The sequence below is a fragment of the Haematobia irritans genome, chromosome 2 (assembly GCF_050003625.1).
Source record: "Haematobia irritans isolate KBUSLIRL chromosome 2, ASM5000362v1, whole genome shotgun sequence".
Taxonomy (NCBI): domain Eukaryota; kingdom Metazoa; phylum Arthropoda; class Insecta; order Diptera; family Muscidae; genus Haematobia; species Haematobia irritans.
This window is the reverse complement of record NC_134398.1, coordinates 36,734,647-36,759,984: the sequence shown is the minus strand read 5'-3', so window position 1 is coordinate 36,759,984 and position 25,338 is coordinate 36,734,647. Positions and strand designations below refer to the sequence as shown.

The following is a 25,338-nucleotide window of genomic DNA, read 5'->3' as shown; positions in this document are numbered from 1 at the left end:
CGTTCGGCTATTCATGATGAAATGTCAAAGCATACTGAGCATCTTTCTCTTTGACACCATGTCTGAAATCCCACGTGATCTGTCAAATACTAATGCATGAAAATCCTAACCTCAAAAGAATCACCCTTTATAATTATGGACCGATGTGGACAAATTTTTGCATGGTTGTTAGAGACCATATACCAACTCTATGTACCAAATTTCAGCCAGATCGGATGAAATATGCTAATCTTAGAGGCTCCGCAATCCAAATCTGGGGGTCCGTTTATATGAACCGATATGGCTCATTTGCAATACCATCTGACCTATATCAATAACAACTACTTGTGCCAAGTTTCAAGTCTATAGCTTGTTTGGTTCGGAAGTTACCATCTGACCTATATCCATAACAACTACTTGTGCCAAGTTTCAAGTCGATAGCTTGTTTCGTTCGGAAGTTAACGTGATTTCAACAGACGGACGGACGGACATGCTTAGATCGACTCAGAATTTCACCACGACCCAGAATATATATACTTTATGGAGTCTTAGACGAGTAATATTTCGATGTGTTACAAATGGAATTACAAAGTTAATATACCCCCCATCCTACAGTGGAGGGTATAAAAAATATAATTTTTGACTTACCCTTTTTAGGATCCATATTGAATTTTTTACGTCCAATAGACATTTGTTTATCTTTATTGGAATGCTTGGAATCTTCGGGCACATCGAGTGCCTCCATTTCGGAAACCACCTCACACAATTCATCTTTGATTTGCTGTAAAGAGAGAGAGAAAAAAAAAACAAATTTTTAATATCCAAGTTTATATACAAAAAAGGCATGTTAATATAATCAACAAATAGTTGATTAAAAGTAATAGCATTTCATTATAAAAATTTATAAAAAAAAAAAATATATTCATAAAACTTAACCCAATTGGTCTTTGGAATAACAACAAGTGACCAGCCCTTAGTTGTAATAAAGAAAAATAGCTCATAAAACCTAACGATGGCATGACATGGAAGCTCCGTCAGCTTTTGCTTATGACAAAAGGAATTTTATGCTAATTTAGTTTTGGTAAAAAAACAAAGTAACAGAAGGTCATAGCAAAAATTCTTTATTGTTGTTTTAGGGTCACCCCTAATCGGTGACCATCTATTCCCTCTCCTGCAATCACTTGTTAATGTTTTGACTAAGAGAAGATAATCAAATTTTCGTTTGCCTCCCCCATTGGGCTCTAATGGCATATTTATGTAAATTAATTGAAAATAGAAATAATTTGCGAAACATTAGACCCTATACATTGATAAAATCTGTTTGCTAATTTTTATTAATTGTTAATGAGGAACACAAAAGTGTTTTTAATTATATGGCAAAATTCCCCAAATCATTAATATAATGTGTCCATAAATGAGATAAGTTAATTGACCGCAACAGAAGTGTGTGTGTGTGTGTATTATTTATTCAACAGAGGCAAATATATTTCAAACCAAAAATATACGTCACTGGAAAAAATCTATTGTGTTAACAAAAAAGAAAAAAAATAATATTTTTTCTTTTTAAGAACAATTAAAATCGAATCTATTATAGCCTCAGAAAAAACATAATTTTTATTTCGAGAAGTAGTCCAGAGACTACATCAACTTCAATAATCTTCAAAATGATTCAATCAACAAATTATTTTTTTTTTTACATTTCAATTTACAAGCAAATCGATAGGTTAAAAGCAAATTAAAAATTAATAAAATGGTACACATTATTTAAATTAGTGCAACGGCCGTTGAAATGATGGACATCCGTCCTAAAATGTTGACAAAATTTTCTATAGAAATAAAATTTTGACAAAATTTTCTATAGAAATAAAATTTTGACAAAATTTTCTATAGAAATAAAATTTTGACAAAATTTTCCATAGAAATACAATTTTGACAAAATTTTCTATAGAAATAAAATTTTGAAAAAATTTTCTATAGTAATAAACTTTTGACAAAATTTTCTATAGAAATAAAATTTTGACAAAATTTTCTATAGAAATAAAATTTTGACAAAATTTTCCATAGAAATGAAATGTTGACAAAATTTTCTATGGAAATAAAATTTTGACAAAATTTTCTATAGAAATAAAATTTTGACAAAATTTTCCATAGAAATAAAATTTTGACAAAATTTTCTATAGAAATAAAATTTTGAAAAAATTTTCTATAGCATTAAACTTTTGACAACATTTTCTATAGAAATTAAAAATTTGACAAAATTTTCTATAGAAATAAAATTTTGACAAAATTTTCTATAGAAACAAAATTTTGGCAAAATTTTCTATAGAAATAAAATTTTGACAAAATTTTCTATAGAAACAAAATTTTGACAAAATTTTCTATAGAAATAAAATTTTGACAAAATTTTCTATAGAAATAAAATTTTGACAAATTTTCCTTAGAAATAAAATTTTGACAAATTTTTTCATAGAAATAAAATTTTGATAAAATATTCTATAGAAATAAAATTTTGACAAAATTTTCTATAGAAATAAAATTTTGACAAAATTTTCTATAGAAATAAAATTTTGACAAAATTTTCTATAGAAACAAAATTTTAACAAAATTTTCTATAGAAATAATATTTTCCCATTTGTTTTGTTTTGTTATTGTTGGTTTTGTTCTTTAAGCATTGTTGTTATTTTTTTTTTATTTCAGCTTAAAACCATACATTGACTAAACTACAAGAGTAGCTTAACCAACAGAGGAAAAGAATGTTTGTCAAATTTATTTGGGCAAAGCCCTATAGACTGCAAGATGGTTGGATGGACGCACGTTTCGGAATTACCACATTCCTCATCAGCATCCTCTACTTGCAGCAAAACTATCAACCAATTATCAGAATAAATTCAGGCAGTTTATTAAACCCAACAAAAACCACACTTGAACCCTCCGAAAAATTTTGACAAAATTTTCTATAGAAATAAAATTTTGACAAATTTTCCTTAGAAATAAAATTTTGACAAATTTTTTCATAGAAATAAAATTTTGATAAAATATTCTATAGAAATAAAATTTTGACAAAATTTTCTATAGAAATAAAATTTTAACAAAATTTTCTATAGAAATGAAATTTTGACAAAATTTTCTATAGAAATAAAATTTTGACAAAATTTTCTATAGAAATAAAATTATGACAAAATTTTCTATAGAAATAAAATTATGACAAAATTTTCCATAGAAATAAAATTTTGACAAAATTTTCTATAGAAATAAAATTTTGAAAAAAATATCTATAGCAATAAACTTTTGACAAAATTTTCTATAAAAATAAAATTTTGACAAAATTTTCTATAGAAATAAAATTTTGACAAAATTTTCTATAGAAATAAAATTTTGACAAAATTTTGTATAGAAATAAAATTTTGAAAAAATTTTGTATAGAAATAAAATTTTGACAAAATTTTCTATAGAAATAAAATTTTGAAAAAATTTTCCAAAGAAATAAAAATTTGACAAAATTTTCTAGTTTTGTCAATGCATGGTTTTAAGCTGTAATCAAAAAAACAACAACAATGATTAAAGACAAAACCAACAATAACAAAACGAATGAAAGAAGAGGAAGCACGCTCAAAATAAAACCAGCCAACTGCACTCAAATCGATGATTTAACGGTGGCAACGGTAAAGAGATATGTTTGTTCGAATTTATTTGTGCATAAGCCGGCTAACATGTAAAACCTATTTTCGGAAGGTTCAAGTGTGGTTCATTGTTGGGTTTAATGAACTGCCTGAATTTATTCTGATAATTGGTTGATACTTTTGCTGCAAGTAGAGGATGCTGATGAGGAATGTGGTAATTCCGAAACGTGCGTCCATCCAACCATCTTGCAATCTATAGGGCTTTGCCCAAATAAATTTGACAAACATTATTTTCCTTTGTTGGTTAAGCTACACTTGTAGTTTAGTCAATGCATGGTTTTAAACTGAAATAAAAAAACAACAACAATGAATAAAATTTTGACAAAACTTTCTATAAAAATAAAATTTTGACAAAATTTTCAATAGAAATAAAATTTTGACAACATTTTATATAGAAATAAAATTTTGACAAAATTTTCCATAGAAATACAATTTTGACAAAATTTTCTATAGAAATAAAATATTGAAAAAATTTTCTATAGCAATAAACTTTTGACAAAATTTTCTATAGAAATAACATTTTGACAAAATTTTCTATAGAAATAAAATTTTGACAAAATTTTCTATAGAAATAAAATTTTGACAAAATTTTCTATAGAAATAAAATTTTGACAAAATTTTCTATAGCAATAAACTTTTGACAAAATTTTCTATAGACATAAAATTTTGACAAAATTTTCTATAGAAATAAAATTTTAACAAAGTTTTCTATAGAAATAAAATTTTGACAAAATTTTCTATAGAAATATAATTTTGACAAAATTTTCTAAAGAAATAAAATTTTGACAAAATTTTCTAAAGAAATAAAATTTTGACAAAATTTTCCATAGAAATAAAATTTTGATCAAATTTTCCATAGAAATAAAATTTTGACCAAATTTTCTATGGCAAAAAAAATTTTGACTGCGTTACTCTATATGCCTTGAATTATAAATGTAAAGTTCTACAGTCACAGAAAGAATACTTATATTCAGACTTTTTGTTATTTTAGCAGTATATGAATAATTTTTCTTTATAAACAAAATTTAAACCTTATATCTTTGTAACGACTTTTAAGAGAACATTAATGTGAGCAAAATTGGAGACAAATCTCAGAATAAAAGAAATGCCAAAGAAGACATATAAAGTTACAAAAATATCACTAGGATGATTGGATTTCAGCAGCTCTATTAAAAAAAAAACATTTCAGCAGCTCTATTAAAAACTGACAATTTTTTTTCTACAAAAAATATAAGAACATTTATACCACAAGTTCTCCAGACATACAAACACGTAATCGTATGACAAAAACATATGTCACCTAAAGAATTTTATGTAGAAAAAAAATAATATGTAGATCACGGTTGATATGTCAATGAAGACAAGAAGTACGGACAAAAAAATAGACAGCAATGTGATGGATTCATGAAGGGCGGAATGAAGAGACACAATTTATTAAGAAGCCACTCAAGTTACTTTAGAAAAGAATAAGAGGCAAAAACTTTGATTCTTAAAAAAAAATCCAGGGTAAGGGAATAACACTAAAATTAAGAGGCTTTATTGAGGAATTTATGACAGTCAAAAAAATCTAAGTATAAAAAACTGTGTGTGGCTACGTCACAATGTGACTTAAAACAAAACGAAAATTGATATTTTCCGGTTGCTTTCCTCTTTTGTAAAGTTGATGCACCACTTAACTTACTTACAAGAATAGAAGCAAAGAAAACTTGCAAGAATATCGTGTCAATGATTAATGATTTGAGGAATGTAAGATAAATACTTAGAGAAGAATTTTGTAATTGAATTCTCACACATTTTTTCCATGGGATAAAAAAAAATATTTTCTATTTTTTTTAAGGAAAGCGCATATTTAATAAAATCTAGTTGTAGGTTTTTGTTGCAATGAATTTCAAGCATTACGTTATGCATTTATGATTATGTTTTGTGGTGTTGTAAAGTTCATTCAACTTGGGAATATTACCTACAAACTGTGAGAAACAAATTAGTTCCGAAGCAAACCAATTAAGACGTAAGAATTTTTCAAGGGGGAAAATTTTTTTTAAACTAATTAGGAGAACCAATTTTCCACGTATATTGGTTATTTTCCATGTGGCACTCATTTTCCAAGCTTTTAGATCTTTCCCACAGCTTTTAAACGGTCAGAAATTGTTGGGAAATAATATGTTGCCAAAATTTTCTATAGAAATACAATTTTGAAAAAATTTTCTATAGATATTAAAATTTGGCAACATTTTCTATAGAAATAACATTTTGAGAACATTTTCTATAGAAATAAAATTTTAACAAAATTTTCTATGGAAATAAAATTTTGGCAAAAGTTCCTATGGAAAAAAATTTTACAAAATTTTTTATAGAACAAGATTTTTGACAAAATTTTCTATAGAAATAAAATTTTGACAACATTTTCTATAGAAATAAAATTTGGCAAAATTTTCTATAGAAATAAAATTTTTAGAAAATTTACTATAGAAATAAAATGTTGACAAAATTTTCTATAAAAATACCATTTAGACAAAATTTTCTATAGAAATAAATTTTCTATGAAAATAAAATTTTGGCAAAAATTTTCTATAGAAATAAAATTTTGACAAAATTTTCTATAGAAATAAAATTTTGACAAAATTTTTTATAGATGGGAGCCACCGTGGTGCAATGGTTAGCATGCCCGCCTTGCATAAACAAGGTCGTCGTGTGTTCGATTCCTGCTTCGACCGAACACAAAAAAGTTTTTCAGCGGTGGATTATCCCACCTCAGTAATCCTGGTGACATTTCTGAGGGTTTCAAAGCTTCTCTAAGTGGTTTCACTGCAAAGTGGAACGCTGGTCGGGCTCGGCTATAAAAAGGAGGTCCCTTGTCATTGAGCTTAACATGGAATCGGGCAGCACTCAGCGATAAGAGAGAAGTTCAATGCGGTATCACAATGGACTGAATAGTCTATGTGAGCCTGACACATCGGGCTGCCACCAAACCTAACCTAACCTATAGAAATACACTTTTGACAAAATTTTCTATAGAAATAAAATTTTGACCAAATTTTCTATAGAAATAAAATTTTGACCAAATTTTCTATAGAAATAAAATTTTGACCAAATTTTCTATAAAAATAAAATTTTGACAAAAATTTTCTATAGATATAAAATTTTGGCAAAATTTTTTATAGAAATAAAATTTTGACAAATTTGTCTATAGAAATAAAATTTGAACAAAATTTACTATAGAAATAAAATTTTGACAAAATTTTCTATAGAAATAAAATTTTGACAAAATTTTGTATAGAAATAAAATTTTGACAAAATTTTCTATAGAAATAAAATTTTGACAAAATTTTTTATAGAAATAAAATTTTGATAAAATTTTCTATAGAAATAAAATTTTGACAACATTTTCTATAGAAATAAAATTTTGACAAAATTTTCTATAGATGGGAGCCATCGTGGTGCAATGGTTAGCATGCCCGCCTTGCATACACAAGGTCGTCGTGGGTTCGATGCCTGCTTCGATCGAACACCAAAAAGTTTTTCAGCGGTGGATTTATCCCACCTCAGTAATGCTGGTGACATTTCTGAGGGTTTCAAAGCTTCCCTACGGGGTTTCATTGCAATGTGGAACTCCGTTCGAACTCGGCTATAAAAAGGAGGTCCCTTGTCATTGAGCTTAACATGGAATCGGGCAGCACTCAGTGATAAGAAAGAAGTTCACCAATGTGGTATCACAATGGACTGAATAGTCCAAGTGAGCTTGATACATCGGACTGCCACCTAACGTAACCTAACCTATACAAATACAATTTTGACAAAATTTTCTATAGAAATACAATTTTGACAAAATTTTCTATAGAAATAAAATTTTGACCATATTTTTCTATAGAAATAAAATTTTGACAAAATTTTCGATAGAAATAAAATTTTGACAAAATTTTCTATAGAAATAAAATTTTGACAAAATTTTCTATAGAAATAAAATGTTGACAAAATTTTCTATAGAAATAAAATTTTGGTAAACTTCTCAATAGAAATAAAATTTTGACAACATTTCCTATAGAAATAAAATCTTGACAAAATTTTCTAGGTAAATACAATTTTCGTAAATTTTCAATAGAAATAAAAATTTGACAAAATTTTCTATAGTAATAAAATTTTGACAAAATTTTCTATAGAAATAAAATTTTGGCAAAAATTTTCTATAGAAATAAAATTTTGACAAAATTTTCTATAGATATAAAATTTTGGCAAAAAATTTTATAGAAATAAAATTTTGACAAATTTGTCTATAGAAATAAAATTTGAACAAAATTTACTATAGAAATAAAATTTTGACAAAATTTTCTATAGAAATAAAATTTTGACAAAATTTTGTATAGAAATAAAATTTTGACAAAATTTTCTATAGAAATAAAATTTTGACAAAATTTTTTATAGAAATAAAATTTTGATAAAATTTTCTATAGAAATAAAATTTTGACAACATTTTCTATAGAAATAAAATTTTGACAAAATTTTTTATAGATGGGAGCCACCGTGGTGCAATGGTTAGCATGCTCGCCTTGCATAAACAAGGTCGTCGTGTGTTCGATTCCTGCTTCGACCGAACACCAAAAAGTTTTTCAGCGGTTGACTATCCCACCTCAGTAATGCTGGTGACATTTCTGAGGGTTTCACAGCTTCCCTACGGGGTTTCATGCAATGTGGAACTCCGTTCGAACTCGGCTATAAAAAGGAGGTCCCTTGTCATTGAGCTTAACATGGAATCGGGCAGCACTCAGTGATAAGAAAGAAGTTCACCAATGTGGTATCACAATGGACTGAATAGTCCAAGTGAGCTTGATACATCGGACTGCCACCTAACGTAACCTAACCTATAGAAATACAATTTTGACAAAATTTTCTATAGAAATACAAATTTGACAAAATTTTCTATAGAAATACAATTTTGACAAAATTTTCTATAGAAATACAATTTTGACAAAATTTTCTATAGAAATACAATTTTGACAAAATTTTCTATAGAAATAAAATTTTGACAAAATTTTCTATAGAAATAAAATTTTGACCAAATTTTCTTTAGTAATAAAATTTTGGTAAACTTCTCAATAGAAATAAAATTTTGACAACATTTCCTATAGAAATAAAATCTTGACAAAAATTTCTAGGTAAATACAATTTTCGTAAATTTTCAATAGAAATAAAAATTTGACAAAATTTTCTATAGTAATAAAATTTTGACAAAATTTTCTATAGAAATAAAATTTTGGCAAAAATTTTCTATAGAAATAAAATTTTGACAAAATTTTCTATAGAAATAAAATTTTGACAAAATTTTTTATAGATGGGAGCCACCGTGGTGCAATGGTTAGCATGCTCGCCTTTCATAAACAAGGTCGTCGTGTGTTCGATTCCTGCTTCGACCGAACACCAAAAAGTTTTTCAGCGGTTGATTATCCCACCTCAGTAATGCTGGTGACATTTCTGAGGGTTTCACAGCTTCCCTACGGGGTTTCATGCAATGTGGAACTCCGTTCGAACTCGGCTATAAAAAGGAGGTCCCTTGTCATTGAGCTTAGCATGGAATCGGGCAGCACTCAGTGATAAGAAAGAAGTTCACCAATGTGGTATCACAATGGACTGAATAGTCCAAGTGAGCTTGATACATCGGACTGCCACCTAACGTAACCTAACCTATAGAAATACAATTTTGACAAAATTTTCTATAGAAATACAATTTTGACAAAATTTTCTATAGAAATACAATTTTGACAAAATTTTCTATAGAAATACAATTTTGACAAAATTTTCTATAGAAATACAATTTTGACAAAATTTTCTATAGAAATACAATTTTGACAAAATTTTCTATAGAAATAAAATTTTGACCAAATTTTCTATAGAAATAAAATTTTGACAAAATTTTCTATAGAAATAAAATTTTGACAAAATTTTCTATAGAAATAAAATTTTGACAAAATTTTCTATAGAAATAAAATTTTGACAAAATTTTCTATAGAAATAAAATTTTGACAAAATTTTCTATAGAAATAAAATTTTGACAAAATTTCCTATAGAAATAAAATTTTGACAAAATTTTCTATAGAAATAAAATTTTGACAAAATTTTCTATAGAAATAAAATTTTGACAAAATTTTCTAGAGAAATAAAATTTTGGCAATATTTTCTATGGAAATAAAATTTTTACCAAATTTTCTTTAGTAATAAAATTTTGGTAAACTTCTCAATAGAAATAAAATTTTGACAACATTTTCTATAGAAATAAAATTTTGACCAAATTTTCTATAGAAATAAAATTTTGACAAAATTTTCTATAGAAATAAAATTTTGACAAAATTGTTTATAGATGGGAGCCACCGTGGTGCAAAGGTTAGCATGCTCGCCTTGCATAAACAAGGTCGTCGTGTTTTCGATTCCTGCTTCGACCGAACACCAAAAAGTTTTTCAGCTGTTGATTATCCCACATCAGTAATGCTGGTGACATTTCTGAGGGTTTCAAAGCTTCCCTACGTGGTTTCATTGCACATCACAATGGACTGAATAATCCAAGTGAGCTTGATACATCGGACTGCCACCTAACGTAACCTAACCTATAGAAATACAATTTTGACAAAATTTTCTATAGAAATAAAATTTTGACAAAATTTTCTATAGAAATAAAATTTTGACAAAATTTCCTATAGAAATAAAATTTTGACAAAATTTTCTATAGAAATAAAATTTTGACAAAATTTTCTATAGAAATAAAATTTTGACCAAATTTTCTATAGAAATAAAATTTTGACAAAATTTTCTAGAGAAATAAAATTTTGGCAACATTTTCTATGGAAATAAAATTTTGACCAAATTTTCTTTAGTAATAAAATTTTGGTAAACTTCTCAATAGAAATAAAATGTTGACAACATTTTCTATAGAAATACAATTTTGACCAAATTTTCTATAGAAATAAAATTTTGACAAAATTTTCTATAGAAATAAAATTTTGACAAAATTTTCTATAGAAATAAAATTTTGACAAAATTTTCTATAGAAATACAATTTTGACAAAATTTTCTATAGATATAAAATTTTGGCAACATTTTCTATGGAAATAAAATGTTGGCAAAAATTTCCTATAGAAATAAAATTTTGACAACATTTTCTATAGAAATAAAATTTTGGCAACATTTTCTATGGAAATAAAATGTTGGCAAAATTTTCTATGGAAATACAATTTGAGAAAATTTTCTATATAAATAACAATTTTACTAAATTTTCTATAGTAATAAAATTTTGGCAACATTTTCTATAGAAATAAAATTTTAATACAATTTTCATGGAAATACAATTTTGAGAAACCTTTCTATAGAAAAAAATTAAAATTTTGGCAAAATTTTCTATAGAAATAAAATTTTAATACAATTTTCATGGAAATAAAATCTTGCCAAAATTTTGAAATAAATTAGTTCAATAAATTAACATTGTTAAATGAATATTTTTTTTTTTTTGAAATTCAATTAAAATTTAAATTGGAAAAATTTTGATTATAATTTTTCTGTATATTTCCTTTACCTCGACCTAGTTGCTTTTAATGTATATAAATTCCTTTGCATACTTTCAAATATAAAATAACATCTTTAATATTAAAGTTAATATTATTAAGTTTAATACTCTTACACCGCAAATAAATCAAATATTTTAAATCCCTTTTATATATAAATAAATTTTGTCATAATATGTCACATGTAAAGAGCTTAATATTTCATTTATTTTTATGATATAAAATATTTTTACTAATTACTTATCACATACAATAACCGTTAACAATATAAAAAAACAAAAACATTTAATCCATAATATTACAAACAACAAAAGCAAAAACATTCAACCAAAAGTTCAACAAAGTTCATTGCTCTATCAACTCGCAGAGATTTTATGACAAAAATAAAGTTGATTACAGTTTATTTATTATAAATTTAACTTAATCGAAAAACAAATTAAATTCAAAATAAAAGTGAAATGCTATCAAGCAGAAGATTATAAAACTGATTACGTCTCTATAGCAGGTGAAACAATTGCCTATATAACAAAAAGAAAAAACGTGACAAGAAAATAAATACGTTTCAATAATGGAAGCCCATAAAATTTTGCGTAGGAGGGTGAAACAAATCAGAAATCGACTGAAACTGAGATCAATTGTCCTATGTAACTATACGAAGTGAATTTTTTTTCTCCTCCTTAACAGTCCCAGTTAAGTGATTTGTTGAACATGTGATTTTTCGTATATTTCAATTCAATTGAATAACCTGAGACTTCCATGCAGTATATAATTTCACTTGCCTCTGTTTCTTCTTATAAAATTTCACATAAAGTTATTTTATTATTGTGTATAAAAATTTTAATTTTTTTCCTTAGCATTTCCAAATTTCAAACAATGTATATCGCTAAGATTTACTTGATTTTGCCATTTCAATTTTTTTGTTGTTTTTTTTTTACAAAAATGCTAAACGAAGAAGGCGACAAAACGTGGAATTTTTTGTGTTTATTTTATTTTGCAAAACAATTTTGTTGAGCTTTGGTTTTTATTATAGAAATGACTTCATTAAATAGCAATGAGAATCATGCTAGACTATGAAATGAACCAAAAAATGAGATATTGAATGAGGATGTTTTGTTTTAAAAATTATCTACGTCATCATGACGATATTTGTAATGTGAAGAAGCGAATATTCAATACCGGGTAAATGTGAAGAGAGATAAGATTTTTATTTCACATTGGATAAAGCGAAGTCACAAAACGACAATGACGAATTGATTTTGTTGATTTTTTGTTTTTTGTTTGAAAATATTCAATAATGATATGAAGTAATTGAATAAATTTATAAATTCATTTGAATTTTTATATACAAAAAAAAAATTATTAATTGATTTTAAAGCAAATCAAAGTTGAGCAAAAAATTATTTACAATTTTATTTATTTTGTGATTTCAGGGTTTTGTTTTTATATAGAATATCCATTTTTAGTATTTGTTTAAAAAGATATTTGTTTAAGCTATTCTTCTTTGTCAGTTACCATATAAAGTATTCAATATTAACTGTAAATTCCTAATTGCTTTGTAATAATTATGACATATCATTTAATGACATAAAACTAATTCATTTTAATACAAATAATGAAACATAAAAATATATATTTTTTATTTTTAAACATATTTGTCTTACTCCTACACCCTCAAAAAAAATCGCGTTTGTAACATATACCTCAAACATATTTTGCTTCAAGCATGTATACTTTCAGGATTGGTTCCAACAAGATATTGTTTGTATTGTTCAAACATAGTATGTTTCACCTTAGGGCATACACTGGTAGTAAAAATTTTAGTGACATTTTCTTTGCGTGGATATAATTTTAAGGCGCCAATTGTCCCACACATGTTATGCTAGTTCATGAACATTATATGTTTGCACTTAAAAATATTGTGTTAAAACATTTGAGTTCCAAACATATAATTTTTACATCCAAAAACAGACTTTTTCGTCCGTGGAGCTCTTGCACTATTTACATACGTAAAAAAAATTATTTCTATAGAAAATTTTGTCAAAATTTTATTTCTATAGATCATTTTCTCAAAATTTTATTTCTACAGAAAAATTTGTCAAAAAATTATTTCTGTAGAAAATTTTGTCTAAACTTTTATTTCTATAGAAAATTTGGTCAAAATTTTATTTCTATCGTAAATTTTGTCAAAATTTTATTTCTATAGAAAATATTTTCAGAATTTTATTTCTATAGGAATTTTTCTGAAAATCTCTTCTGAAAATTTCTATAGAAAATTTTGTGGAAAATTTTAGTTGTGTAGAAAAGTTTGTCACAAATTTTTATAGAAAATTTTGTCGAAAATTTTATTTGTATAGAAAATTTTGTCAAAAATTTCTATAGAAAACTTTGTCAAAATTTTATTTCTATAGAAAACTTTGTCAAAATTTTAATTCTATAGAAAATGTTGTTAAAGTTTTATTTCTATTGAAAATTTTGTCAAAATTTTATTTCTATAGAAAATGTCAAAATTTTATTTCTATAGAAAATTTTATCAAAATTAGATTTTCATGGGAAATTTGTGAAAATTTTATGTTGATAGAAAACTTTGTCAAATTTTCTTAAAATTTCATTCCTATAGAAAATCTTGTCAAAATTTTATTTCTATAGAAAATTTTGTCAAAGTTTTATTTCTATAGAAAATGTTGTCAAAATTTTATTTCTATAGAAAATTTTGTAAAAATTGTATTTCTATAGAAAATATTGCCAAAATTTTATTTCTATAGAAAATTTTGTCTAAATTTTATTTCTATAGAATATTTTGTCAAAATTTTATTTACATAGGAAATTTTCTAAAACTGTCATTTCTAGCTTATTCTGATAATTGGTTGATAGTTTTTATGCGAGTAGAGGAATGTGATAATTCCGATACAGCTGCCCATCCAACCGTCTTGCATTCTATAGGACTTTGCCCAAATAAATTTGACAAGCATATTTTTCCTCTATTAGTTAAGCTACACTTGTAGAAATTTTATTTCTATAGGAAATTTTCTGAATAGTTCATTTTTAGGAAATTTCCTGAAAATTTCATTCCTATAGAAAATGTTGTTAAAATTTTATTTCTATAGAAAATTTTGTCAAAATTTGATTTTCATAGGAAATTTGTGAAAATTTTAGTTTGATAGAAAACTTTGTCAAATTTTCTTCAAATTTTATTCCTATAGAAAATTTTGTCAAAATTTTATTTCTATAGAAAATTTTGTTTAAACTTGATTTTTATAGAAAATTTTGTCAAAATTTTATTTCTATAGAAAATTTTGTCAAAGTTTTATTTCTATACAATCATACTTTTCCTCTATTAGTTAAGCTACACTTGTAGAAATTTCATTTCTATAGGAAATGTTCTGAATGTTTCATTTTTTAGGAGATTTCCTGAAAATTTCATTCCTATAGAAAATGTTGTTAAAATTTTATTTCTATAGAAAATTTTGTCAAAATTTGATTTTCATAGGAAATTTGTGAAAATTTTAATTTGATAGAAAACTTTGTCAAATTTTCTTAAAATTTTATTTCTATAGAAAATTTTGTCTAAACTTGATTTTTATAGAAAATTTTGTCAAAATTTTATTTCTATAGAAAATTTTGTCAAAGTTTTATTTCTATACAATCATACTTTTCCTCTATTAGTTAAGCTACACTTGTAGAAATTTCATTTCTATAGGAAATGTTCTGAATGTTTCATTTTTTAGGAGATTTCCTGAAAATTTCATTCCTATAGAAAATGTTGTTAAAATTTTATTTCTATAGAAAATGTTGTCAAAATTTGATTTTCATAGGAAATTTGTGAAAATTTTAATTTGATAGAAAACTTTGTCAAATTTTCTTAAAATTTTATTTCTATAGAAAATTTTGTCTAAACTTGATTTTTATAGAAAATTTTGTCAAAATTTTATTTCTATAGAAAATTTTGTCAAAATTTTATTTCTATACAAGCATACTTTTCCTCTATTAGTTAAGCTACACTTGTAGAAATTTCATTTCTATAGGAAATTTTCTGAATATTTCATTTTTTAGGAAATTTCCTGAAAATTTCATTCCTATAGAAAATGTTGTTAAAATTTTATTTTTATAGAAAATTTTGTCAAAATTTGATTTTCATAGGTAATTTGTGAAAATTTTAATTTGATAGAAAACTTTGTCAAATTTTCTTAAAATTTTATTTCTATAGAAAATTTTGTCTAAACTTGATTTTTATAGAAAATTTTGTCAAAATTTTATTTCTATAGAAAATTTGGTCAACATTTTATTTCTATAGAAAATTTTGTCAAAGTTTTATTTCTATACAAGCATACTTTTCCTCTATTAATTAAGCTACACTTGTAGAAATTTCATTTCTATAGGAAATTTTCTGAATATTTCATTTTTTAGGAAATTTCCTGAAAATTTCATTCCTATAGAAAATGTTGTTAAAATTTTATTTCTATAGAAAATTTTGTCAAAATTTGATTTTCATAGGAAATTTGTGAAAATTTTAATTTGATAGAAAACTTTGTCAAATTTTCTTAAAATTTCATTCCTATAGAAAATTTTGTCAAAATTTTATTTCTATAGAAAATTTTGTCTAAACTTGATTTTTATAGAAAATTTTGTCAAAATTTTATTTCTATAGAAGATTTTGTCAAAATTTTATTTCTATAGAACATTTTGTCAAAATTTTATATCTATAGAAAATGTTGTCAAAATTTTATTTCTATAGAAGCTTTTTGCAAATTTTATTTCTATAGAAAATTTTGTCAAAATTTTATTTCTATGGAAAATTTTGTCAAAACTTTATTTCTCTATAAAAATTTTGTCAAAATTTTATTTCTATAGAAAATTTTGTCTAAATTTTATGTCTATAGAAAATGTTGTTAAAACTTTATTTTTATAGCAAATTGTCTAAAAATTTCATTTCTAATTTATTCTGATAATTGCTTGATAGTTTTTATGCAAGTAGAGGAATGTGATAATTCCGATACAGCTGTCCATCCAACTGTCTTTCAGTATATAGGACCTTGACCAAATAAATTTTATAAGCCTACTATTTCTCTACTAGTTAAGGTACACTTGTAGTTTAGTCAATGCATGGTTTTAAGCTGAAATCAAAAACAACAATAATTTCATTTCTATAGAATTTTTTTTCTGAAAATTTCATTGTTCTAGGAATTTTTCTGAAAATTTCGATTCTGTAGGAAATTTTCTGAAAATTTCATTTCTATAGGAAATTTTCGGAAAATTTCATTTCTATAGAAAATTTTCGGAAAATTTCATTTCTATAGGAAATTTTCGAAAAATTTCATTTCTATAGGAAATTTTGTCAAAAATTTAATAAAGAATATATTAAAATTATGCCCTCCAGAAGTTAATTTAAATGCCACATGGACTTTATTTCCATTTTTTCCAGAATATTGGCTTACTTATTGAGTCACATAGCTCTACTCATTATTCTAAGACAATTTCAAAAACAAAAACATCAACACGATGTGTTATAATTATCCAAAGATCTAACCGCAAACTTAGATATATATCAAGATGAGTTGATCACTAATAACAGGTCATCATCCAATTTATTATTCAGAAAGAATTTTTCTATAGATATCCAGCAGCTTCTTTCTCTTTGGCATTATCACACGAATGTGGTATTCAAATTGTATGAGCCCATGGGGTATTCATTATTACAAAACTGGTTATTACCAACGTTGCCTCTATGCCAGCGTGCTATCTAATTAGTATAATTGATTAAAATATGGTTGGGATACGTGTCTAATATTTTATGATTTCATTCAAGATGATTCGGTGGCAAGATGCGACACTTGATGATGGCAACAATAGATGCTACTGGTGGTATGGTATGATATTGTACCAGCATTGGGAAATGGTATCACCATTTTCATTTCAGATATTTAAAGAAGCCATAATTGAAGTTGAAATATCCCCGAAGCTATGGATAATGATAATGTTGTGACAGGTTTTTCTTATGAAAGGAGAGAATAAAGAGGAGAGGCGGGGCAATAATAATAGCTAAACTGGATTATATAGGTCTTTGAACTTTAGATATAACACAGTTTTATTTGAAAATAATTAATAAGGCTAAGGCGACAAATGTTTGTAAAAAATTCAATTCAATTTTTTAAGATTTTTTTTTTTAATAAATTCAATTTTATTAATATTCTTTTGAGTATATCCAATATGTTCGCAACGTAATTTTATATCAAATATTTGTAATAAGAATGACATTTTTATAATATTGTTTTAATTTATTATTATTATTTTTTTAATATTCGTTTGAGTATCTCTGACATTTTTGCATCGCCCCATTCTTACGCAAAAAATAACTCAAAAATGCTGTTTGCATCATTAGGCTTAGTATTAATCACCTGATAAAAGACTGTCTATTATTATGACTCATGTTCCCTAAATCGTTAAACGTGACTGGTGCTGATAACGAAAAAACACATAAATGAACAACAAAAAGCCAAAATAAAATAATAATAATAATAAAACTATAAAATTCAATACTAAGCTCCCATAAAATTAAATTTCCGGTATTAGTTAAGCAAAACAATACAAAGCTAAAAAGTGAAAAAATTGCTGGAATTTTTATGGATAATTTTGCCCAGTCATACATAAAAGTCTAATTAACTTCTATCAAATGAAGACTTAAAACTTGACAACTTTGATTAGAGAGTACGGTCGCCATAATTAGTAGACTACTACCAATTATAAACTAAACTTTTGACAAAATTTTCTATAGAAATAAAATTTTGAAAAAATTTGGCTTCAGAAATAAAATTTTGCAAAAATTTTCTATAGAAATAAAATTTGCCAAAATTTGGATATAGAAGTAAAATTTTGCAAAAATTTTCTATAGAAATAAAATTTTGACAACATTTTCTATAAAAATAAAATTTTACAAAAATTTTCGATAGGAATATAATTTTGCAAAAATTTGGCTATAGAAATAAAATTATGACAAAATTTTCTATAGAAATAAAATTTGGCAAAAGAAATAAAATTTTCTATAGAAATAAAATCTTGACAAATTTTTCGAAATAAATAACATTTTCCAAAAATTTGGCTATAGAAATACAATTTTCCAAAAATTTGGCTATTGAAATAAAATTTTGCAACAATTTGGCTATAGATAAAACATTTTGCAAAAATTTGGCCGGAGGAGACAATTTTGCAAAAAAAAAATTCTTTAGAAATAAACTTTTGCAAAAATTTTCTACAGAAATAAAATTTTGACAAAATTTTCTACAGAAATACAATTTTGACAAAATTGTCTATAAAGGGTGATTCTTTTGAGGTTAGGATTTTCATGCATTAGTATTTGACAGATCACGTGGGATTTCAGACATGGTGTCAAAGAGAAAGATGCTCAGTATGCTTTGACATTTCATCATGAATAGCCGAACGATCTGCCACAACGTCGAATTTTCAGTGAATGGGCCCTAGAAAAGTTGGCAGAAAATCCGCTTTTTTATCGACAAATTTTGTTCAGCGATGAGGCTCATTTCTGGTTGAATGGCTACGTAAATAAGCAAAATTGCCGCATTTGGAGTGAAGAGCAACCAGAAGCCGTTCAAGAACTGCCCATGCATCCCGAAAAATGCACTGTTTGGTGTGGTTTGTACGCTGGTGGAATCATTGGACCGTATTTTTTCAAAGATGCTGTTGGACGCAACGTTACGGTGAATGGCGATCGCTATCGTTCGATGCTAACAAACTTTTTGTTGCCAAAAATGGAAGAACTGAACTTGGTTGACATGTGGTTTCAACAAGATGGCGCTACATGCCACACAGCTCGCGATTCTATGGCCATTTTGAGGGAAAACTTCGGAGAACAATTCATCTCAAGAAATGGACCGGTAAGTTGGCCACCAAGATCATGCGATTTGACGCCTTTAGACTATTTTTTGTGGGGCTACGTCAAGTCTAAAGTCTACAGAAATAAGCCAGCAACTATTCCAGCTTTGGAAGACAACATTTCCGAAGAAATTCGGGCTATTCCGGCCGAAATGCTCGAAAAAGTTGCCCAAAATTGGACTTTCCGAATGGACCACCTAAGACGCAGCCGCGGTCAACATTTAAATGAAATTATCTTCAAAAAGTAAATGTCATGGACCAATCTAACGTTTCAAATAAAGAACCGATGAGATTTTGCAAATTTTATGCGTTTTTTTAAAAAAAAAAGTTATCAAGCTCTTAACAAATCACCCTTTAGATATAAAATTTTGCAAAAATTGTCTATAGAAATAAAATTTTGCAAAAATTTTCTATAGAAATAAAATATTGATAAAATTTTCTATAGAAATAAAAAAATGTGGCTCTAGAAATAAAATTTTGCAAAAATTTGGCTATATAAATAAAATTTTCCAAAAACTTGGCTCTAGAAAAAATTTTTCTATAGAAATAAAATTTGGCTATAGAAATAAAATTTTTTATTGAAATAAAATATTGCAAACATTTTCTATAGCAATAAAATTTCGCAATAATTTTCTACAGAAATAAGAGTTTGCAAAAATTTGGCTATAGAAACAAAATTTTCCAAAAATTTGACCCTAAAAAATTTTTGTAAACATTTTTCTATAGAAATAAAATTTGGCTATAGAAATAAAAATATTGAAAAAATGAATATATATAGAAATAAAATATTGCAAAAATTTTCTATAGAAATAAAACTTTGACAAAATTTTTTATAGAAATAAAATTTTGCAAAAATTTTTTATAGAAATAAAATTGTGCAAAAATTTTCTATAGAAATAAAAGTTTGCAAAAATTTTCTATAGAAAAAAAAATTTGCAAAAATTTTCTATAAAAATAAAATTTTGACAAATTTTTTTATAGAAAATAAAATTTTGACAAATTTTGAAAAAATTCAATATAGAAATAGAATTTTGACAAAATTTAATATAGAAATAAAATTTGACAAAATTTTCTACAGAAATAAGATTTTGCAAAAATTTGGCTATAGAAACAAAATCTTCCAAAAATTTGGCCCTAAAAAATTTTTTGCAAAAATTTTTCTATAGAAATAAAATTTGGCTATAGAAATAAAAATATTGAAAAAATGTATATATATAGAAATAAAATATTGCAAAAATTTTCTATAGAAATAAAATTTTGCAAAAATTTTCTATAGAAATAAAATTTTGCAAAAATTTTCTATAAAAATAAAATTTTGACAAATTTTTTTATAGAAAATAAAATTTTGACAAATTTTTCTATAGAAATAAAATTTTGAAAAAATTTAATATAGAAATAAAATTTTGACAAAATTTAATATAGAAATAAAATTTTGACAAAATTTAATATAGAAATAAAATTTTGACAAAATTTTGTATAGAATTAAATTTCGACAAAATTTTCCATAGAAATAAAATTTTCTATTGAAATAAAATATTGCAAAAATTTTGCTATAGAAATAAAATTTTGCAAACATTTTCTATAGAAATAAAATATTGCAAAATTTTAGCTATAGAAATAAAATTTTGCAAAAATTTTCTATAGAATTAAAATTTTGCAATAATTTGGCTTTGGAAATAAAATTTTCAAAAAAATTTGGCTATAAAAGTTAAATTTTGCAAAAATTTGGCTATAGAAATAAAATTTTCCAAAAATTTGGCCCTAAAAAAAATTTGCAAAAATTTTTCTATAGAAATAAAATTTGGCTATAGGAATAAAAATATTGAAAAAATGAATATATATAGAAATAAAATATTGCAAAAATTTTCTATAGAAATAAAACTTTGACAAAATTTTTTATAGAAATAAAATTTTGCAAACATTTTCAATAGAAATAAAATTTTAACAAAGTTTTCTATAGAAATAAAAGTTTGCAAAAATTTTCTAAAGAAATAAAATTTTGCAAAAATTTTCTATAAAAATAAAATTTTGCAAAAATTTTCTATAAAAATAAAACTTTGACAAATTTTTTTATAGAAAATAAAATTTTGACAAATTTTTCTATAGAAATAAAATTTTGAAAAAAATGTCTAGAAAATAAAATTTTGACAAAAATTTCTATAGAAATAAAATTTTGCAATAATTTTCTATAGAAATAAAGTTTTGCAAAAATTTGGCTATAGAAATAAAAATTTCCAAAAATTTGGGCCTAAAAAAATTTTGCAAAAATTTCTCTATAGGAATAAAATTTGCTATTGAAATAAAATATTGCAAAATTGTTGCTATAGAAATAAATTATTGCAAAAATTTTCTATAGAAATAAAACTTTGACAAAATTTTCTACAGAAATAAAATTTTAACAAAATTTTTATAAAAATAAAATTTTGCAAAATTTTTTTATAGAAATAAAATTTTGCAAACATTTGCTAAGAAATAAAATTTTGCAAAAAATTTCTATAGAAACAAAATTTTGACAAAATTTTCTATAGAAATAAAATTTTGACAAAAGTTTGCTATAGAAATACAATTTTGCGAAAATTTTCTATAGAAATAAAATCTTGAAAAAAACTATCACAAAAAGATTGATCGAAATGGTTGGTACTCGGTCTATTGTTCCTCGCTTCACACTGCCCGCCATGGTCCTTGATGTTGAGAAAATTCATGTTATCAAGGACCCCATATCCAAAGTTGGCACTAAAAAGAGACCAAAATGCTAATCATCTCAAGACGATGCTTTGTCAGGAATGGGTGAAAATACCGAAGAGCTACTTTCGTGCAGCTTGCAATGGCTTTATAGGCCAAAATTTGGCCAAAGTTTGATGTTATTTTCGCCATATTTTGGTTGTGAGCAATAAAAAAAATACAAGTGTATAGTGATTTACTTTGTTGCATCACATATCAGCAACCCTGCGTATCAGGCATATGAGCTCCCAAAAATATATACACATTAATTTTCATAAATACGGACATACAGAACACAGATAGAATATTTCAATAAAATTGAGTCAACGACGGTTTTTCGTTGACATAAGGAATAATTTTCATTGAAACAATGAAAATGTTCATTAATAGTATGAAATATTTCTTCATTACATAGAAAACTTATAAAAAAGAAAATTTGTATAAAATCGAGTCAAATACAGCTTTTCATTCACAACGAATGGGCGAAAATACCGAAGATCTACTTTCGTGCAGCTTGCGATGGCTTTATAGGTCATTTGAAGGCCAAAATTTGACCAGTTTGATACTATTTCCTGCATTTTTTTTTTTTGCTTGAGGGTAATAAAAAAATTACAAATGTATAGTGCTTTACTTTGTTGCGTCACATATCGGCCACCATTTATATCAGCCAAATGGGCTCCCAAAAATATGTACTCATTAATTTTCATAAATACGGACACACAGAACACAGAAAGAATATTTCAATAAAATTGAGTCAACGACGGATTTTCATTGACATAAGGAACATTTTTCATTGAAACAATGAAAATGTTCATTAATAGTATGAAATGTTTCTTCATTACATAGAAAAGAAAGAAAGAAAATTTCTATAAAATCGAGTCAACTACGGCTTTTCATTGATAACGAACAATTTTCATTAAGAAAATGAACATGTTCATTAATAGTATGAAATGTTTCTTCATTACATGGGAAAATCATAACTATAACGAAACTTGTCATTGTATTTAGAAAATTGTTTCGCAGTGACACAATTTTAATGACAAATGTCGTTAATACGACGAAGTTTTCTTAGTCCACAAGTTTTTAGAAAATTGTTTAAAATCGCGTCTTTTTTAATTCACTTTAATTATTCCCACATACATTTGAATAATACACCCAAATGTTTAGGGTTTCTAATTCAGTAGGGGTGGTTTGGGGTAATTTTAAGTAGTAGCCCCCTTTGTTTCATGTTCACTAAGACTATTCAATCTATTATGATGTTTTAGGGTATGATATAGTTGGTCCGCCCGATGTTTTCGCTTTACTCACTTATCCATACTCCGTTTAACCAAAGGAGATGCAAAATGGATTCCAAACATTCCGCTATTATCCCAGAGATTTAGATACAATGATACTATTTCACTGGAGTGGATTTTACAGTTGCATGTTTTAAACATTGGTTTGAGAGATTTCGAGAGCCATTTAAGAGAGAAAGAGAGTGTTCACGAACAATTCAAGAGAGAGAGAGAGAGGAAGATATAATTTGTTCGTGAGTTATTCAAGCGAGAGAGAAACAGAGATTATTTGTTCGTGACAGAGATTATGTGTTCGTGAGCGTTCACTCAATCACATTCATAATAACCTATATATTTTTGAATTTTTGGAAATATTCTTTTTTAAATTCCGTTCTTACCTTATTTCTTAGCATTAAACTCGGCTGATGCATATCACGATTATTGCGATTCCTTTCGATAACTGTCCGGCAGTCATCACATAAACTTCCAATATTATTATTCAAATACAGAGCACCTTTGGCATTTTTCGATTTTCCCAAACCATTGGAAACGCTCATGGAACGTTGTGAATTGGCAGAGACTTTCTTAAATTTCGAAGGCAGTGTATAATAGTAGTTCTCCTTATCCTGTTGTTCATCCATTGGTTGCACCGAACTTTGTTCGGAATTGCGTTCAGCTTCCGTTTGGGCATTTGAAGAATCGTCGATAAATTTGAAATCCTCATTGGCTGAATCTAGTATCAACGGTGTTGAACCACTCAAGGGTGATGTGGGTGTTGCGATTGGTATGACATGTTCCACAGGTTCATCGAGGACACAACCTAAACTATTCGAGCGTGTACTTTTCTCTATTGCCTTAGCCTTGGCCGACATAATTTCACCATTTCGACTGATCAACAATTCAATGGGGCGGGAAACCATAATGGTTCGTGTACTCGTTATAGTGGTGGAACGTAAAAATTCGGTTTTATGTGTTAATATGGGAGGACTACTACTTTGCCAGCTTGATAATTTTGGTGTGCAGGGTGCTGAGGCGGATGTTAAGGAAGACGAATTGTTGGCTTTTGCTGCTGCAGATGATGTTGACTCGCAGGAGGTTTCCACTCGAACTATTTCTAGATTTTGCTTTTCTGGCATTGCTGGAGGTAAAATCACATTGTCATAGGGCGAGGGAGGTTCTTTCAATACCATTGTGGGCGTGGTCGCTGTAGGAGTTTTATAATCAGCTATGCTGTTATAGGGACTAAGCGAAGGAGATCTTACGGGTGAGCAGGTGGTAGGGGTGGTTGAATCGGGTGTTATGGTAGAGCTGGTATCATTACTTCCACTGCTATTACTGGCAATGGTTGTCGGCGATAAAGGCGGGGTCTGTGATCTCGATTTACTGGGTATGGCACAACAGCATCGAGCACATATATTGGCAGCTCTGGATTTACGCTCCGTCGTATCAATTAAATTATCCGTTGAGGTTCCGGGCCCCCCGATACCCGCTATAGGTTTTTGCTGAACATAGAATGTACTGGTGGGTAGATCAATGCAACTACGTTGATATTGTTTATCCACATCGTAAAGTGAATTGGAAGATTTTTTATTTTTCGGTTGTCTCCTTAGAGAAGAGAACCAATTGGAAATTGAAGGCCGTTTTTGTTGTAAAGAAGCCATAGTGGATAATCTTAAATTATCGTCGTTATGCCGGTGATAATCACAATATTTGAACACTTTTTTTCTATTGATATTGATGAAGATTTGTTTGATTTAAAAAATGGAGTTGGTTTTTGGGGGCGGTATGTTTTATTTTTTTGATTATTCTATCACAAGTTTTTTTTTTCTATTTTAATTTTTTTTCTTTGATAGCTTTGGATTTTTATTGATTTGTTAAAAATGTTGGCTTCTAAAATTATGGAAGAAAATGTCTGATGTTAGAAAATATAGCCATGTAATGTAGTAGAGAAATACACACAAAGCAATAAAATTTTCCCAGATGATTTATTTGGTCAAAATTAGTCTATAACAATAATTTTAAATATAAAGCAAATTTGAGCAAAATATAGATTTTTTCGTTTTCTCTTTTCTATAAGAAATATTTTTTTAAAAATATTGTATAAAGAAAAATTTTAAAAATATATTCTAAAATATGCAGAAAGGAATCTGCTGGAACCTGATTTGTAAATCTTCAGGAACATGTAATAAATCAAATTTTAATTACTGGACCACAACGAAACCTCTCATCAAACTTGGATACTCTGAAAAGGTCATA

The 25,338-nt window shown here is 26.2% G+C and overlaps 1 protein-coding gene across 2 annotated transcripts in view; it reads right to left on the bottom strand.

Annotated features, from left to right (window-relative positions):
* The window catches only part of step (cytohesin steppke), a 91,541-nt gene that overhangs the window by 52,057 nt on the left and 14,146 nt on the right, over positions 1 to 25,338 (bottom strand). For both annotated transcript variants that reach the window (XM_075293743.1, XM_075293744.1), the window contains exons 2-3: positions 23,481 to 24,972; positions 628 to 760 (exon numbers count right to left, since the gene is read on the bottom strand). In XM_075293743.1, the coding sequence (XP_075149858.1) occupies positions 628 to 760; positions 23,481 to 24,743 (1,396 nt within the window). In that variant the 5' untranslated portion in view covers positions 24,744 to 24,972. The remainder of the gene's footprint in view (positions 1 to 627; positions 761 to 23,480; positions 24,973 to 25,338) is intronic.